This window comes from Astatotilapia calliptera, chromosome 17, assembly GCF_900246225.1.
Source record: "Astatotilapia calliptera chromosome 17, fAstCal1.2, whole genome shotgun sequence".
NCBI classification, from domain to species: domain Eukaryota; kingdom Metazoa; phylum Chordata; class Actinopteri; order Cichliformes; family Cichlidae; genus Astatotilapia; species Astatotilapia calliptera.
The window spans coordinates 13,447,297-13,466,409 of record NC_039318.1 but is presented as its reverse complement, the minus strand read 5'-3'; the positions used below and the strand labels follow the sequence as shown (position 1 = coordinate 13,466,409).

Below are 19,113 nucleotides of genomic sequence, written 5' to 3'. Positions count from 1 at the left end.
TCTTGCCTCAGGCTTGTCTGAAATAGTTGTGTGACATGGGCACCTGATCTCAGCCTAAAAAGCACGAGTATAAAAATGTTAGTGTTTTCACTGCTGAAGACACAATGCTCCTGATGTGAATCTCCACGCACATTGTTTTACATAAATGAAATGTGTTTGCCATCCAACCAGCAACAGAGCCATGCTGCCAAATTTATAGTTTTTTCTGATTGCTTAAGCACATTTTTTGTAACTATTGGCTAATTTTGCAAAACTCTACACACAAATAAGAAAACCTGTCACCCAATCATCAAAACATTGTAGTTCTCTTGCAAAAGCAAACACAGCTAGATTAACTCTTCACACCTTCATAAAAATGGTGTTTCCGTATCAAACAGTACACACAAGCCATCATCTACTAAGCACACAATGCGCCAACTGCACACTGATGGTATGAATACAAAACACATCTGGCTTTTGCTTTCTCTGTGCACAAGGTAGGCTATGTCAGTTTGAGCTCATACTTCTGTCATAGATCCATAAGCATAGAGGGATCCAAACTTCAAGTACTGGTGTTTATTCAAACACATCAAAACAAACACAAGTGTTCATTTCCAAGTATAGGATTATTTGCAATCGCCATAATGACTATATGGGTTACTTGGTCTGCAGTGAACATGCTTCCTCTGCCCCAGCATCTGGTCATCTAGCAATTCTGTAAAGTAACAATTTCAGTATTTTCACATCAATGGTATTGGTGTGTTTCTCATTGGCATGTGGCAGTGCTACAAATCTTTGTGCGAAGTGACTGTGCTAACCGATTCTCATTTCAAGATGTCCTTATGGTACTTGCTACAGTGTAGCGGCTCGAGTTAGGCTGGACCCGTTGGCCAGCTACCCTCAGGGTCATTCCACGGTTGATTACATGGTCCACTATTGTAGCTCTGATGTCATCAGCAATTCTATTTCTTACTCTTCCTACCCTTCCTCTCCCCCCCTCCTCATCTTCCTCTCCCCCCTCCTCATCTTCCTCTTGCTCCTCCTTGTCCTTGTCGTCCTCTTCATCCTACTTCTTCACCTCCACGTCCTCTTCCTCGGCCTCCTCTACTTCTCACTCTTTCTGCTCCCACCATTGTACTCTGCACACACAGCTTACCTGTATTATAGTGCTTAGGCTGATTGCAAAGTGAACTAATTATCTAAAAAGGTTTTCACACGTGAAAGTGTGCCAGACAGTTGGCAAATTAGTGTTAATGATAGCCATACATGTGTATACTTTTGCTAGGAGTGTGTTGGAAATTTGGTAATTGAGTGTTGTGCAGTGAATTGTGCCTACAGTTTTGCAAAGTGTGTGTTACAAAATTGCAAACTGAGTGCAAAGCAGTTTTTGTGCTTTTAGTTTTGCAGACTCAGTGAGTGGTTTTGCTATAAGTCTGAATAGTTTTAGAGATTGTGCTACAGGAATCACAGTTAGGGTTTAAGCATTCAGAAAAAACTGTATTTCCAAGTCAAAACGAAATAGTAATTTCACTGAGGAAAAAAAAGAAATCAGTCTACATCGTGTCGTCTCTCTGGATCTGGCCACAAAATTTTTTCTACATCACATGAAATGTCCTCTAGTCGAAGGCACTGGGGAAAATATCTTCTGGACTTTTACATCTATGGTATTGTTGTGTTTCTCATTAGAATATGGCAGTGCTACAGATCTTAGTGCAAAGTGACTGTACTAACCGATTCTCATTTCAAAACGTCCTTATGATGCTTGCTACAGTGTAGCGGCTCAGTTTAGGGTGAACCCGTTGGCCAGCTTCCCTCAGGGTCATTCCACGGTTGATTACATGGTCCACTATTGTAGCTCTGATGTCATCAGCAATTCTATTTCTTACTCTTCTTACCCTTCCTCTCCCTCCCCTCCTCGTCCTCCTCTTGCTCGTCCTTGTCCTTGTCATCCTCTTCGTCCTACTTCTTCACCTCCACGTCCTCTTCCTCGGCCTCCTCTACTTCTCACTCTTCCTGAATATATATCTGAATATCCCATCATTTCCTGTTTTATTTTGTAATTGTAGCAGCCCTTGGCATCAAGAACGACAGAAGAGTCTCTAATGGGTGCAGCCATTTATTTCCTCACCACACACGGCTCATTCTCTGGACGTTGAGCACCGTGAAAACTATAAAATAAGAAAAAATTGATACCCGTACAGTACCCTTTGAACTATAACAATGAGCTTAAGTTAATTCAGGCAAGTTCAAACAAGTAATTCTGAGATATACAGTCACAGATTAAATAAAACAAAAGTGGTTACTTCAAACAGCATCAAGGGATTACACAGTTCAGTTAAATAAAATATAACAACAGATCATCTCTCATCACATACCTCAGTCCGCTTGCCAAGGGTGCAAAACTCCGGTAAACACTTAAACACTTCGGCCCGTTTCTCATGGGGTGCTGCTAGCTTGCATGACACACATGTCTAGATGGACTTTGTACAACTTATTCCTGCCGCGACAGACTGCTCTATACGCGTTACGGTGCATGCCTCTGATCACATCTGTTCTTAGTGCGACTGCGCATACAGTTCCGACAACCCCCGCAAGGATGACTTATGGTACAGATCAGCGGTTCATTACACTCCCACCAATCATGCTATGATTTACAAACTAGCTAATCATACATGATTTGAACAACAACAAAATGAGACCACTTCAACCAATATACAGGTGTACAAACATCATAGAGCAGGTGCCACCTGGACTGTTACATTGTTTATGTCAGTATGTCAGTTCCTCTCAGATAATAACATGGTTGTTATTATTCTCTTTCAACAAGAACCACCAGTTTTTGAATAGGCCGCTCGATGATGGGGGACTTGAAAGCACGGTCCTGTTTCTTGGTCTGACTTTGGACTCCTACTTGAACTTTGACCCGACGGACTAAACCATCATCGCCTTCGATAGTTTCAACGATACGCCCCAGTTGCCACTGACACCTTGGTAACATATCTTCCTTGATGATAACAATGTCATTCACTTTTAGATTACGGCGGGTTTTGTGCCACTTCTGTCTTGTGGAGACATTCATGAGGTATTCTCTTTTCCACCTACCCCAGAACTGCTCAGTTAAGTATTGTACTCTACGCCACCTCTTCGCTGCATACAAGTCTTCTCTCACAAATTTCCCAGGTGGTGGTAGAGCAACTTTGGACTTCATCAGTATAAGATGGTTCGGAGTAAGAGGTTCAGGTGCCTTTGGGTCACAGATACTGCCCACAGTCAAGGGGCGGCTATTTACAATAGCCATGGCCTATTAAAACAAAGTTCTAAGAGAGGCATCGTCTAGTCTTCCTGCACACTGAGCAGTAGTGGCATTTAGCACATTACGAATGGTCCTAATTTGGCGTTCCCAGATGCCACCAGCATGACTTGCAGAAGGAGCATTGAAAACAAACTCACACTGTTTGTCTGCCAGGAAAGCCTCCAGTGCCTGCATGTCACATTGTTTGAGAGCCTCTCTGAACTCATTTCTGGCTCCTACAAAGTTTGTGCCTTGGTCACAGCGGAGTTGGCAAACAGCTCCTCTGAGGCTGATGAAGCATCTAAGGGCATTGATGAATGCATCTGTTGATAGGTCTTCTAGCATCTCGATATGAACAGCACGTGAAGACAGGCATGTAAAGATAAGCCCATACCTTTTGTACTCCTTACGGCCCCGCTTGATGGAAAATGGACCAAAGCAATCCATACCAGAGTACGAGAAAGGAGCGGAGGCTTCAGTCCTTTCTTTCGGGAGCTCTGCCATGCGTTGCTCCTCGGTGGGGCGCCGAAGTTTTCGACATTGCACACATTTATGTATTAACTTGGCAACTGCTTTGCTTCCCCCAAGCACCCAAAACCCATTTGCTCTGAGTTCTGCTAGGGTTTGACTGCGACCCTGATGACAGATGGTGGCATGGTAATGAGACAGTATTAGTCTTGTAATGTGACTTTCCTTTGGAAGGATAACCGGGTGTTTTAGTTCTCGACTGAGTGTTGCCTTTGTCAGTCTTCCACCTACACGAAGAAGTCCTTCATCTAAGATGGGATCAAGACAACTTAGGGGGCTAGAGCATGGAAGAGAGTTGCCCTTCTGAAGTGTCTTTATGTCTTGCAAAAAGGCTTGTCGCTGAACCAGACTGATTACTAGTTCACAAGCTTTTCTCCTTTCCTCTACCGTCACAATGCTGCTGACACGATCTGACTTCATGCCTAGTCTCTTAATTCTTGCAACTACTCTGATGAGCGTTGTCCAGCTGGAAAAGCGGCTTAGACGGTTCAGAATGTCATTTTGCTCATTGGCATGGGTGGCAAAGGTTTTCACCGATTTAACTTCAGGGTCACAGACTAGCAAATCTGGTGAAAAATGTAGTGTTGGGTGTATCTCAGGTTTCCATAGAAATTTAGGACCCGATAACCAGTTCATTGACAGAATGTCCCCTGCACATAGACCTCTCAAAGCGTGGTCAGCTGGGTTTTCTGCCGTATCCACATAGTGCCACTGAGCAGGGTCTGTGGTTTCTCGGATTAGCTGAACACGATTTGCGACAAACACATGGAATCGCCGTGCCTCATTGCTGATGTAGGCCAATACAACTTGGGAATCAGTCCAAAAGAATTCCTCGTCAATCTGCATGCCGAGCTCTGTTTTTAACATGACGCTTAGCCTTGCGGAGATTACTGCAGCCGAAAGCTCCAGCCTTGGGATGCTCATGAGCTTTGTTGGTGCGACTCTTGCTTTGGCTAACACAAGGCTACAGTGTACTTCATCCTTTCCATTCTTGTATCTGAGGTAGGAACATGCACCATAACCTATGTTACTGGCATCTGAAAAGTGATGCAGTTCCACCCTCACTATGTTGCCAAAGTCTGGAGGATGGTAGCATCTGGGTATCGCTATTTCCTTTAGCCTGTGTAGATCCCTTTTCCATTGCTCCCACCATGCATGTAGGCTATCGGGAAGCTGATCATCCCAACCTACGCCCATGCGACACAGCTCCTGGAGAATACATTTACCACTCAGGATAAAGGGAGCTACAAGACCCAGAGGGTCGTAGAGGGAGGAGACAGCGGACAGGATACCACGACGAGTTGAGGGTTGGTCCCTTTTGTCAATGTTGAAGCTGAAGGCGTCACTTTCTATTGACCACTGAATGCCAAGTACGTGACCCTCCGCTGTTGAATCCAGGCTAAGGTTGAGAGGTCCGGTGGTTACTGCCCTTTCTGAAGGCGCAACACCACACAACACCTCCACCTTGTTCGAGTTAAATTTGTGCAAGTGTAAACCTCCAGTCTTACACAGCTGCTGTGCATTGATAATCAGGTCTGTAGCTTCTGTGACTGATGGGACGCTAGTCAGTCCATCATCAACGTAAAAGTTCTTTTCAATGAAAGCAGCAGCCGAAGGATAATCGGCTTCGCATTGCTGTGCAAGATATTTAAGGCCGAAATTGGCACACCCTGGAGAGGAACCAGCACCGAAAAGGTGCACCGCCATTCTATACTCTTGGGGTTCTGTTTCCAGCTGACCGCCCTTCCACCATAGGAACCTCAGGTAGTTCCGCATGTTGGGTGGAACATAGAACTGATGGAACATTTTTTCAATGTCGCAGGTGATGGCTACTGCTTCCCTCCTAAAGCGGCAGAGAACTCCTACTAGAGAGTTTATCAGATCAGGGCCAGTCAATAAGGTGTCATTCAGAGAGATGCCCAGAAACTTGGCTGAACAGTCGAAGACCACCCTAAGTTTATCTGGTTTCCTAGGATGGTACACCCCATGATGTGGGATGTACCAAATTGTCTCTCCCTCATGTGCTGGGGGGGCTGGTTCTGCAACACCTTTGCTGATGGTTTCCTCCATGAATGCTGTGTAATGGTCATGGTACTGCCTGTTGGACCTTAACTTCCTCTTGAGGTGTTGCAAACGAGCTTCAGCCAGTCGCTTGTTGTTTGGCAGCATAGGTGGAGAGCTGCCCTTGAAAGGAAGTGGCATCTCATAGTGTCCATCCTTCCTTTTTGTGATTGTGCTGCTGAGGAGTTTTACAAAATGAACATCATCTTGAGAAACATATTTATCTTGATAGTTTCTTTCGCTGAAATCCATTTCTAGGACCTTCAACACATCATTGACCGGAGGCAATGGCATTTCCTTTACTGCCACTCTGTGTACAAAGCTTTGATGTTCCTTTCTATCAAGATATGGATTTGCTGATCCTATGATGCTCCAGCCAAGCACGGTTCTTTGAGCAAATGGATGGTTTTCTGACCCTACAATGACTTCTAGAGGGGCCAGTGCTGATGGGCAATCATAGCCAATCAGCAATCCCACTTCACAGTCTTGAAGTGGCTGCAGCTTGTTTGCCAGTTGCCTCAGATGTGGCCACTGAAGTGCGGTGTCCTTTGTAGGAATGTGAGACTTATCGACTGGGATGAAATCCCTTGTATATGCCTGGCGTAGCTGAACATGCGACTCACTATGGAGCCCACGAACTTGCAATCCACAAGCCACTTTGCTAGCTATGACTGTGTCTACTGCTGTCATTGTACTGAGCCTTAATTGCACTGGCTGAGTCTTCACATTTAGTGCAGAGACCAGATCTCCCAAGATGAAAGTTGAATCGCTCTGTGTGTCGAGCAGAGCATATGTGAGAATCTCACTGTGGGGGTCTTCTGCCAATGACACAAAAACTGGAACAATGCTAGACGTAGCTGAGGAGTATCTTGTCAATGTGTGTGACATGACATTGCGGACTTCCTTTGTCTCATTTCCTGCAGATGGTGAATCACTGTTTAACATTTCACTGGCTCCCTCAATTCTCTCTATGTGCAAGCAAGTTGGATGATTTCGACCACATATAGTGCATGTGTGCCTTCTTTTGCATTCTTTACTAGTGTGACCCTTTCTTAAACAGCCAAAGCAAAGACGGTTTTCACGAATGAAAGCTCTCTTTTCATCAGGAAGCCTTGTGGCAAAGGTTGGGCACTTGGCGACACCGTGTGTTTCATCGTTGCAGACAAAGCATGGTGGTCTTGGCTTTGAAATTAAGGTCCCTGGTTTACCTGCAGAGTGCTTAGCTTGAACATTGGTGCTGAGTGCCTTGGTTCTCTTAGGAAGCCTTTCATCTGTAACTTTAGTGGTTAATAAGAAGGGAGAAGCAATGGGGTTGCAGGCTATTCTAGCTTCCCTTTGTAGAAATCTGGTGAAATGAGCAAATGGTGGATACTCTTGACATCTGTCTAGTTCATCCACAACAACACGACCCCATCTACGCAGATTCTAAATGATTGTGAAGAAAATCATAAACTTCTCAAAAAACTGCCCGAATGGCTGGTACGCACCGAATGGCTGGTAGGCACCAGCCATTCGGGCAGTTTTTTGAGAAGTTTATGATTTTCTTCACAATCATTTAGAATTGCCAGCCCTTTAACATGAGGGATGGCCTCGGCACAACTTTGAAGGAAATCTGAAAACTCTCTGAGGGCTACTGGGTCATTGGGAGCTATTTTTGGCCATTTCATCAGTTTATCCCTGAAAGCCTTTTGGACGACAAATGAACTTCCATACCTCTCCTGAAGAATCTCCCAGGCACCCTGATATGCATCTTTTGAGTTTCGATAGAAGAATCCTTCGACCGCCTTCCGTGCCTCACCAGCAAGATAACTTTTCAAGTACAACATTTTTTCGCCTGCGGGGAGGGGTTTGTGGCCAATCAATGCCATAAAGGATATCTTCCAGTCTATAAACTTTAAAGGGTTACCAGTGAACACTGTGGGTTCAGGTGCAGGCAGACGGTTGGAGACAAACAAGCTTGCAAGCTCCTGTGTTAAGCTGACCTCCTGTTGCCTTTGCAAAATCTCAGGTGGTGCACACTGAGGTCGAAATGATTCAGCCTATGGATTCAATGGATTCTGAGATTCAATGATTTGGCTATCAAGTTGTGATTTGTCATCTGCTTCATACTTAAGGCTTTCCAATCCATCGTAGTTGTTGTAAGCTCTCACTCTGGCTGCTGCTACTTTTACCTCATTTTCTGCCTGTAGCTGTTGCAGTTTAGTTCTCTCTTCCTCTAGCTTTGCTGTCATTTCTGCAATCATTTGTGCTTCCTTGATTTTCCACTCATGCTCTAAGCTACTCAACTTGGCTTGCTGTTCATGTATTCGTTGCATTGCCTTCGCCTGTTCTAGTTTAGCTGCAAGGTCAGCTTCGGCATCCACACGTTTGCTAGAAGTCGTAGATGTGGCTCCAGAGTATGAATCTGAGCCCTTTGAATGCTCTGAAATAACTGTTTCTGTTTCAGTTTTCCCAAAAACAGATCCATACTCCTCCTTACTTAATATCATCCTTACACGCTCCTTCTCGAGCCTGTCATTAAAAGTCTTATCTATATCTTCTAGTCGTTTACTAATGAGATCACAAATTTCTGTTGTTAGGGCAACACACGCATCCATTTTCTTGACAACATCTGGAGTAGAAGTATGATTACGTCGGATAGGCTCATACAGTTCATGCATTAATGCTTCTTTAGCCTTAATGTCCGTTTGTGTTCTAACAAGGTCTTCGTTTGAGCAGAAACCTTTCAGCCTTGTTCTAACTCCTCTTGCTAACTCCTTCCAGGACTCATATGCCTTGCTAAATGACCTTTCATTTTTCTTGGCCTCCTGTTCATGCATCTCCTGCCCCTTTTCTGTTAGTCTTCGCTCTCTGGAGCTGGACCTGGCCTCTTGTGCCTCTGTAGATTTGTCTATTTCTTCAACAGGGGACAACATTATTATTAATTTTATTTTTGGCTTGTTGCACCTGCCCTTTTAAGTGTATATATCTTAACTCAAATGGGTTGAGTGGTGGTTTCAAACTTATTAACACTCAACTTAGATATTTACACCTTTAACCTCACAGACTGGCAACAAAACCAAAATAATACTGATGATGCCCTCAAATCAGACAATTTGCCACTTAAGTTTTTACAGAAGTACAACTGATAGCATAAAGCCCAGATTCAGTCTTAGACATTCTGATGCAAGAAATGTGGGATATTCAGCATCACAACTTTACATGCTACTGTGTTAAATACAGAAGAGGTCTTTCTTTCTTGCATTACTTTAGACTGCCATGTTGAAGATCATTTGCTCACACAGCTTACAAGATGAAGGTGTGCATGACATTGTATTTATAATGTCCTTATTTTGAGTCCTTTACTGATCCAGTAGTCTCTAGATGATGCGATACACTCCTTTACTCACAGTTCGACGAAAGAATAAGATGAGTGTAGATGGCTGCAAGGCAGCGATGAGTTTTCACTGTAGCAGCCCTTGGCATCAAGAACGACAGAAGAGTCTCTAACGGGTGCAGCCATTTATTTCCTCACCACACACGGCTCATTCTCTGGACGTTGAGCACCGTGAAAACTATAAAATAAGAAAAAATTGATACCCGTACAGTACCCTTTGAACTATAACAATGAGCTTAAGTTAATTCAGGCAAGTTCAAACAAGTAATTCTGAGATATACAGTCACAGATTAAATAAAACAAAAGTGGTTACTTCAAACAGCATCAAGGGATTACACAGTTCAGTTAAATAAAATATAACAACAGATCATCTCTCATCACATACCTCAGTCCGCTTGCCAAGGGTGCAAAACTCCGGTAAACACTTAAACACTTCGGCCCGTGTCTCATGGGGTGCTGCTAGCTTGCATGACACACATGTCTAGATGGACTTTGTACAACTTATTCCTGCCGCGACAGACTGCTCTATACGCGTTACGGTGCATGCCTCTGATCACATCTGTTCTTAGTGCGACTGCGCATACAGTTCCGACAACCCCCGCAAGGATGACTTATGGTACAGATCAGCGGTTCATTACAGTAATCCTTGGTTCTCATGCATCCTAGCTAGTTTAACTTTGGTACTTTGCTCTTTTACCAACAAGTTTATCCCCCATCTTTCCCCTGTTCCTAATTATTCCTCCTAGTGCAGCTCCCAGATGGTCATTACCCTCTGCAGTCTACTTTTCCCAGTCTCTTTTTGTTTAGTTTTCTTGGGTTTTTGCAATTGATCTATTCAAATATTTTTCTTTTCATTCAAATACCAACTCACTAGCCTCCTAAAGCGAACACTACTACACTTTTGCTTGTGTCAACGCACAGATTGAAAACAATTCAATCCCACTTGATTTCTGGCCACAGGTGTAAGTGTGCCACTAAAATTTGGAGAGAAAATAAGTAAGAACACAGCGGAGCTCTGACATTTTATCAAGACAGAAAGTTTGTGGTGATTAATTAAATTAAAGTGAGGCAGAATGAAAGAAAGTGAGAAACTGTACATATAAAGACCGAGGGAGGGGAATGTACCGTTTCAGTATAACAAATGGAGCGCAGAGTGATGAGAAACACAAGGGAGATCAACCATGTATGACAGTTACTTCTCCAAACAACCAACCAACGAACCGTCAACACAAAATCAACTTCAGTGACACGGGCGGCCTTTGCAGTCTGTCAGGCTTCATACAAGATTATGTTCAGTCTTATGAAATGTTGCGGTGTTTACAGTTACTCACCAGCAGCCCCACACCACCAGATATCCAGAAGTGAAAGATAAAAAAGTTTGTTTCCAGCTGATATGGCCAACATTTGAAGTTGGACATTTTAAAGTCCCACACGGAGAGAGAGCGCTTTATGCGGAGCAACATGTCGCTAGGCATCAGGTGCTATTTCTGATACAGGCTATCAGAATACACACCAATCCCTCACAACACCACACACAGGACAGGGTGTAAATACACGAGACAATCATCCATGTAACTGTTGGAGTGGGTGCCACTCAAGTGTAGATGGCACTGAGGATAAAAGCCATCTCTATTTTTGTGTACATGTAAGTGGACTGGATGTGTAAGCCTCTAGCTGTGGGCACACAGAGATCTCAGTGACAAGCCTACCTTCTGTGAAGGGCCTCCTCAAATTTTCCCCTCTGCCTAAGCTACTGTGGGCTTTGTGTCTGTGTGTGTGTGCATGCAGTCCAATGAGTGATATTTGATCCCATAAATCTTCTGACGCACAGCCAAGAGCTGGCTTTGGGTTGTGAGCCATTTGCAGCAGCTCTCCCCTCACTGACCCATACTTATTCTGACCAGGCCAAACAAACCTTAGGATATGACCCTGCTTTATTTACTTGTAAGATGGGGGGGAAAACCTCTTACATGATATTCTTGTAAGTCTAAAAATACATCCTGTTTGTGTGAAAGGGAATGTTCACTAAGCTGCTGTACTACATTCTTGCATTATACTATATTCTTACATATCATTCATACATGATGAACAATGCTGTCTAATGCAGAAGTTCCTTAAATCTATATGTTTTGTACTGGCCAGATTGAGTCATCTCCACTGGTTACAGGAAGAAGTCTGAGTGTGCTGAATCCAAAGCTAAACTGGCTCTACTTTTTTTTGTGAGCTCAGTAAGCATTTTTTTAAATGGGTTTATTATTTTGAGTCTGTTTCAGTTCAACAGCGAGAGAGAAACTGAAAATCATTTGCCCTTTTGCAGTAAAACAGAAAGAAATGAGGGCATGTGGACCCTGTGGTTGACTGGTCCCTCACACAGAATAACACATCCAGTATCCTTGAGTTTCTTACAGTCCCAGTTTGGTAAGATCCCAGAGTTTGGTAAGATTCAAAGATACTTTTAGGAGTTGGCCATTTATATACTTCTCCATTGTGTTTTGTTTTCAGTCTGCTTTTCATTTCATCACATGAAAATCAAATAGATGATCCTTCCTGACCAAGCTGGCTAGTGGGGCAAAAAAGTATTTAGTCAGCCACCGATTGTGCAAGTTCCCCCACCTAAAATGATGACAGAGGTCAGTAATTTGCACCAGAGGTACACTTCAACTGTGAGAGACAGAATGTGAAAAAAAAATCCATGAATCCACATGGTAGGATTTGTAAAGAATTGATTCGTAAATCAGGGTGGAAAATAAGTATTTGGTCAATAACAAAAATACAACTCAATACTTTGTAACATAACCTTTGTTGGCAATAACAGAGGTCAAACGTTTACTATAGGTCTTTACCAGGTTTGCACACACAGTAGCTGGTATTTTGGCCCATTCCTCCATGCAGATCTTCTCGAGAGCAGTGATGTTTTGGGGCTGTCGCCGAGCAACACGGACTTTCAACTCCCGCCACAGATTTTCTATGGGGTTGAGGTCTGGAGACTGGCTAGGCCACTCCAGGACTTTCAAATGCTTCTTACGGAGCCACTCCTTTGTTGCCCGGGCGGTGTGTTTTGGATCATTGTCATGTTGGAAGACCCAGCCTCGTTTCATCTTCAAAGTTCTCACTGATGGAAGGAGGTTTTGGCTCAAAATCTCACGATACATGGCCCCATTCATTCTGTCCTTAACACGGATCAGTCGTCCTGTCCCCTTGGCAGAAAAACAGCCCCATAGCATGATGTTTCCACCCCCATGCTTCACAGTAGGTATGGTGTTCTTGGGATGCAACTCAGTATTCTTCTTCCTCCAAACACGACGAGTTGAGTTTATACCAAAAAGTTCTACTTTGGTTTCATCTGACCACATGACATTCTCCCAATCCTCTGCTGTATCATCCATGTGCTCTCTGGCAAACTTCAGACAGGCCTGGACATGCACTGGCTTCAGCAGCGGAACACGTCTGGCACTGCGGGATTTGATTCCCTGCCGTTGTAGTGTGTTACTGATGGTGACCTTTGTTACTTTGGTCCCAGCTCTCTGCAGGTCATTCACCAGGTCCCCCCGTGTGGTTCTGGGATCTTTGCTCACCGTTCTCATGATCATTTTGACCCCACGGGATGAGATCTTGCGTGGAGCCCCAGATCGAGGGAGATTATCAGTGGTCTTGTATGTCTTCCATTTTCTGATGATTGCTCCCACAGTTGATTTTTTCACACCAAGCTGCTTGCCTATTGTAGATTCACTCTTCCCAGTCTGGTGCAGGTCTACAATACTTTTCCTGGTGTCCTTCGAAAGCTCTTTGGTCTTGGCCATGGCGGAGTTTGGAGTCTGACTGTTTGAGGCTGTGGACAGGTGTCTTTTATACAGATGATGAGTTCAAACAGGTGCCATTCATACAGATAACGAGTGGGGGACAGAAAAGCTTCTTACAGAAGACGTTACAGGTCTGTGAGAGCCAGAGATTTTCCTTGTTTGAGGTGACCAAATACTTATTTTCCACCCTAATTTACGAATGAATTCTTTACAAATCCTACCATGTGGATTCATGGATTTTTTTTCACATTCTGTCTCTCACAGTTGAAGTGTACCTCTGGTGCAAATTACTGACCTCTGTCATCATTTTAAGTGGGGGAACTTGCACAATCGGTGGCTGACTAAATACTTTTTTGCCCCACTGTAGTTCTAGCATCGCCAACTATCTCTACCGTCATATTCAAACATGGTCACAACTCCAACACGCCAAACGTATAAATGGAAGTCCAAAAACAAATGGACGACATCATCATAGCTAGGTTTACTGTTTATCTACATTGTAGGTCAAAGGCGGGCTATTCATTGTCCCAAGGAACCACATAAGAAACCGGGAGTGTTGTGAAGGACCACATCTGTAAATTGATAAAGAGATAAAATCAACCCTGTAAAGCCTGAACCATGAAATATTTGCCAGAATTGTTTATTATTATTAAATATTGGAAATATTTAATATTTATTGAACCTTTTATATGTAGAACTGGGTTCAGCTCATTTACACGAACCACCACACCAGTCGCATTTTCTCATGTGGCTCCATGGGAAAATTAATTGTTTATCCCTGCTGTATATCAACATATATGTAGTTATCACCCTAATTTGCTTTCCAGATTGGATTTGTTTGTTCTGCTCCAGTGAGTGCCAAACACAGAAGAAATACTGATGAAAAAAGGTATACTGGACTACAGGTTGGCACCATCCACAACAAATGTATAAAGCACAAGCCTTTTGTTGCCCCACTTCCAAGTGCCAGGATCTAATAATCTAACAATAAAACAAAGGAAATGACCCATTTAAACTCAAAGTTAAACATACATAAGACTGTCCAGAAATTCTTTGTACACCTGCTACAAAATCTTAAGAAGTGGGAAAGCAAAACATCAGGGTCAAGTGGCAACAAACCCCAACAACAGCTGTGCTATTTTAAAGGAGATTTGCCTGTAAAAGTTATTATTATAGTTCAATTGATTTCCATCACAGCTGCAGCTGGCAGCAGAGCCAAAGAGGGGAGAGAAGTGTTATTTTTAAACTGCCAGTAAGACAACAAACCTCTGCTGAGCCCAGCAGCATTATGGGGTCGACCTCTATGACACCTGGAGTGTTTAAAACAGCCTAAAATCTTGGCAACTGTTGCGCTACGATGGCTTGGCTTCCTGTAACCAGGTGTGATCAGTAAAAAAATGCACACAAGATTTATCTTTGAGTTTTCTGCTGATATGTTTTCAGAGATAAAACTGACGCTTGGCACAGTATGTGTAAAGTTGATCAGTCTCCAGTTGTCGTACATAAAGATGGTGTTCGTAATCAGTCAGTAATAATAGAGGAGAAAAGACATTAAAAAAACACAAGACTGAAAAAAAGAAGATATTCTGTTTCTTGTTGATGTATGAAATTAACACCCAGGCAGCAATATCTCAGTGTTTTGCTGTGCAAACCAGACATTCCTATTCATCTGTCGCGCACGTGCACATTGTTTGTGTGAGTGAGAGACTAATAGGCACACACACACACACAGACGCACACACACATGCGCACGCACACACACACACACACCCTCCCTCTCTTTCTACAGTCTTATTGCATCAGACAGGATGTGTTGCAGAATGTTCCTTTCATTCAAGTCGATGCTTGTAGCACGGGGATTTCAGATAACCATTTATGAACGGAAAATATGAGGGAAGAGTGATAACGAACTTCAGGGTATGAGAGAAACATAAAAAGAACAGCCTTTAATCTGTCAGAACCGTCAACTAATGTCACAAGTGAAGAATAACTCACCAAATCATTCCACACATGCCTCTTGGCTACACACTTGCTCCACTAACAAAGAAACTTGAGGACAGTTCATTGAGGACATGGAACAAAGGGTCAAAGTTCACAGAAGTCAAAGAACTCTAAAAACATGGATAAGCTGGACTTTCTCACCTCCTTGATGAAAATTATTTTTGGCTACAAGAAACAGAAACACTGGGGTTTACATTAGACTGACGTACATGGATCGGACACTCATGGCATGTTGAGGTTGTTATTTTTGCTTTTGATTGACTTGACCACTTGGAATTTAGTCTCACTATAATGACTCTAGTGATTCATTAATTATCAACAGAATAAATCTGGCAGCGGCGAACAAGCTAAAAATCTATATTCTGGTGCTATCTGTACTCATACAGCTGTGGTCACATTTACAGACATTTAATTTGGGGCTTTTAATTTTTTCTTTGAATTGTTCTTTTTCGTAAGTGAAATATTTGTAAAGCATACACCTTTAATAACTTAAGGAACAACAACTGGTTGAACAAGTTTGACTTTATTTTGTATTTTTATCAAATCCACACGGGATCAAAAGTATACATAGAGCCTCAAGTATATACACATACACACTTGAATGTGTCTCTTTGCCAGTATAAAAAGGATGCTGTTGATCTGATGTGAAGTTAAAGATTTTGGAGGTAGTGTAAGAAGTAAGGAGCAGTAATTCAAAAGCCGCAGCCTACCATTAACTTGAAACAACTACAACAGCAACATCACTGTCCACAGTGATGCGAATTTTATACCGGCTTGAAATGAGAAGGTGCTGACCAAGTAAGAAGTCCCTGTTCCAAGTTCAGCATCTTTAAGCTTGACTGAAATTTGACGCTGTCCAGATGAACAAGGCAAATACCATATGGAGAAAAGTGTCTTGATGCGTGCTCAGTCATCCAGGTAAGTACATCTCCAAAAGTTTATTTGTTCATCTGGACATAGCGTTTTGTGGGAGAAACGTTTCGTCACTCATCCAAGTGACTTCTTCATTCTCAGCTGACTGCAGGTTTCCCCAATCATATAAACAGGACATTTGCACAATGACTGAAACCAGCACCACTGAATACACAATGGCTGTGAGGTGAGTTAATTGATCATTAATATGCAAATTGTTGTGACCATTGATCAACAACCACTGATCAAAGACAATTGGTCATTGATCAAAGACTGTTCTGGAGAAAGGTTTTAAAGTCAGATGAGATAAAAGTTCATCTATTTGACCACTTTGACATGTTTGGAGGAGTAAAGCTGAAGCTTAGAGACCTGAGAGCTCTGTACGAGCTGTTAAGCACGGCGGTGGCAGCATCGTGCTGTGGGGCTGTTTTGATGCCAGTGTTATTGATACAATGTACAAAGTGGATAAAATAATGAAGAAATTCTTCTGCATCACTTCAGATCAGATGGTTAAAACTTGAACACAACTTGGTTTTCCAACAAGACAGTGATCTCAAACACGCATCAAAACGTTTTTCTTTCTTTAACTTAACCAGGCTAATATAAGCTGCTGGAAACCAGTACATATAAATGAACTCTGCCAATTCTGCCAAGAAGCACATCAAAGAAGTGGGCAAATATTCAGCCAGAATGATGTCAAAAGCTTGTCGATGGCTTGCTGAGGGACATTTAGACAAATATTAGTGGGGATGTATTCATATATTTGATCACGTATGTACACTTTTGACTCCGTTTAAATTCGAGAAAATCCTAAATAAATCCAAACTCCCCATTCCTTTGTTTTTTTAAAGTCATTAAAGATGTAGGCTGTACAATTGCGCCTATTGATGCCCGTCATGTGTACGTAAACTACTGTTCACAACCGTATTTAAAAATATGTCTACATTAACATGAAAATCATATTTACAGCAATTTATCTCAAGACTTAAACAGAAACCATTCACATTTTATTCATATTTTTTCCGTAATGAATGATTTTATGATCCTTTTCCACTATATTTTTCAATAGAATCAACTTTAGTAAATGACAATACTTATTGTATGTTGCCTTGAATATAATATTGTTAAATATAATAAATAAATATAGTACTACTTTTTAAATATAATATTGTCTTAAATATGATATAATATTGTTAACAGTAAATCCACTAATCAGCTCAATAAAAAAAGGACTCAACCAGTTCTAAGCCCCTAGTATTTTTGTTTGTTGACCACTGACTGGAAAGGCCATGTGAAAAGATATTTTTATGTACTTCTAATGTTCCCACACTGAGGGAATAGCATCTCTAGAGACATTTTCCCAGGAAGCGGCAGTTGGATCACAGTTTGTACTGTGCTCGTGCAATTCTGAAGTTGTCTTAAATACATTTAAGACAATATTTAGTTACACAAAGCAGCACACGACCTGTTTTTCCAGCCATTCCTGACATCACAGGAGTTTCCAGCATAAATAAGTTTTATCCTTTAAACTGACGACAGTGCTCGCCACAGACCAATCTACTTTTTTTTCATCGTTGATGCAGAAAAACAATGTTCCCTTGTTACCATCAGTCTCTTTGTGAGAGCAATTTGTGGCCAGTCCAGGTTTATGTTGGTTATATTAGAAAGATGATTAAGACCCCCTTTTTGGGAACTGCACGTCAGTGTTTACCTTGGCTTTATATTTCATTTCATTTCATTTCTAAAATCTAGATAATCTGATTGTGTGAATCAGGCTCGCAGCAAACAGCGGATCTTTTGGCCTCTTTATATATAGAGTGAATTACAGGGTGCATTAAACACTGAATGTGGAAATGTTCACATTGTTCACAAAAAGATGAGTGAATAACGAACTCCAATAAAACAAATAACAAAAAACAAAGAGATGAGACTCGCTTCAGCAGCAGGTGAGCTGTGATGAAACCAAGCTGGCTTTTCTGTGGGCAGAAAAATTGGATTTACGTTAATTTAACTGTAATAAAAGACAACACTTTTATTAAAACCCAGAGCGAGACTGTCTTCTTACTCTGGGGGCTACTTTACTTTCCATACATAATGGGAAACCTCTCTCAGAGCTCCATTCATTAAATTTACAGTATATATAATAAATTTTAAGCAGAGGGCTAACAAACAAAACAAAACTATTTTGGTGGTGCTCAGGCTCAGTGACAGGATTGGCACCTCTTTCCACAGACTGGTGCAAACAGTCCAACCATATTATAGAAAAAGGGCAAATGGATTACATTTCAAAACAGCTTCAACTAGTAAGATTATGAAGCAACTCATACAGTCAATTTGCTTGCAATAATGACTTCCTATAATAATTTCCTAGGGATCAATAAAGTATTCTGATTCTGATTCCTATAAATTAAATACATTTCTTCTCAGCGATCATTTTGTGGTGCAAACATGCTTACTCATTTCTAATTTCATCCAAATCCCCTCTGCTCATAGTTTTTTTTCTTTCTTTTTTTCAAACTCTGTGTGTGTCTAACAGCTTGACACCCAAATGCGGCTGGTGTTTAATGGTGTAGGATATCATGAAAATAAAACATCGGCCTGTGCTGATGGTAAACATCCATCAGCACTGGAGTCTCTCGAGAAGTGCGTCAGCACTGTCAGCAGAGCGAGTTGGAAGAAGGAAAAACTGTGTCCAGCAGTAACTTTGTTTTACAATGAATCACTGATTGGGGGGGATTATATTCAATTACCCTAAATTTCCTTCTGGATAATCTAACGCTGGCACCGCAGCCATGTTTTCCCGAAACTGGGCCCCAAGGGGAGAACTATCAGCCCCAGATGGTAACAAAGCCGGAGAGGCTGGAGCACGAGTAGCAAATAGCAGTGTTGTGCCACAGCTTATACTGTAATGGCTCATTAGCATCAGAGCAGTCGTGCACTGCCACAAGTTGACATTGATGATTGCTGCCATTGTGAGTCTGTATGTTAAGGGCCTTTCAAGAAACCCAAGAAGGTCGCTTTCTGGTCAAAAGTCAAAGCCCAAATGCCTGACATCTCAGGAGGGTGGGGGATGGGGGCATGAAAGGCTCTGCCCTCAAAAGATTGGAGTTTGGTGTAGAGGGATGCAGAGTATCTGTATCTGTGGAAAGCAGAATCCAGGCTGG

General features: G+C 42.2%; 2 protein-coding genes across 4 annotated transcripts in view; both read right to left on the bottom strand.

Moving 5' to 3' along the window:
• lepr (leptin receptor) overlaps positions 1-10,835 on the bottom strand; it is a 51,126-nt gene extending 40,291 nt beyond the window's left edge. The window contains exons 1-2 of one of the 3 annotated variants that reach the window (XM_026146486.1): positions 10,568-10,629; positions 9,250-9,414 (exon numbers count right to left, since the gene is read on the bottom strand). In XM_026146486.1, the coding sequence (XP_026002271.1) occupies positions 9,250-9,325 (76 nt within the window). In that variant the 5' untranslated portion in view covers positions 9,326-9,414; positions 10,568-10,629. The other 2 variants (XM_026146487.1, XM_026146488.1) reach the window with 2 other exon arrangements.
• Positions 1,898-7,363, bottom strand: LOC113008769 (uncharacterized). The gene is made up of 2 exons (XM_026146490.1): positions 2,355-7,363; positions 1,898-2,147 (listed from the first exon to the last, which is right to left on the bottom strand). The coding sequence occupies exon 1, from the start codon at positions 6,803-6,805 to the stop codon at positions 3,284-3,286; it is 3,522 nt and encodes a 1,173-aa protein (XP_026002275.1). The 5' UTR covers positions 6,806-7,363; the 3' UTR covers positions 1,898-2,147; positions 2,355-3,283.
• Positions 10,836-19,113: the final 8,278 nt, after the last annotated feature.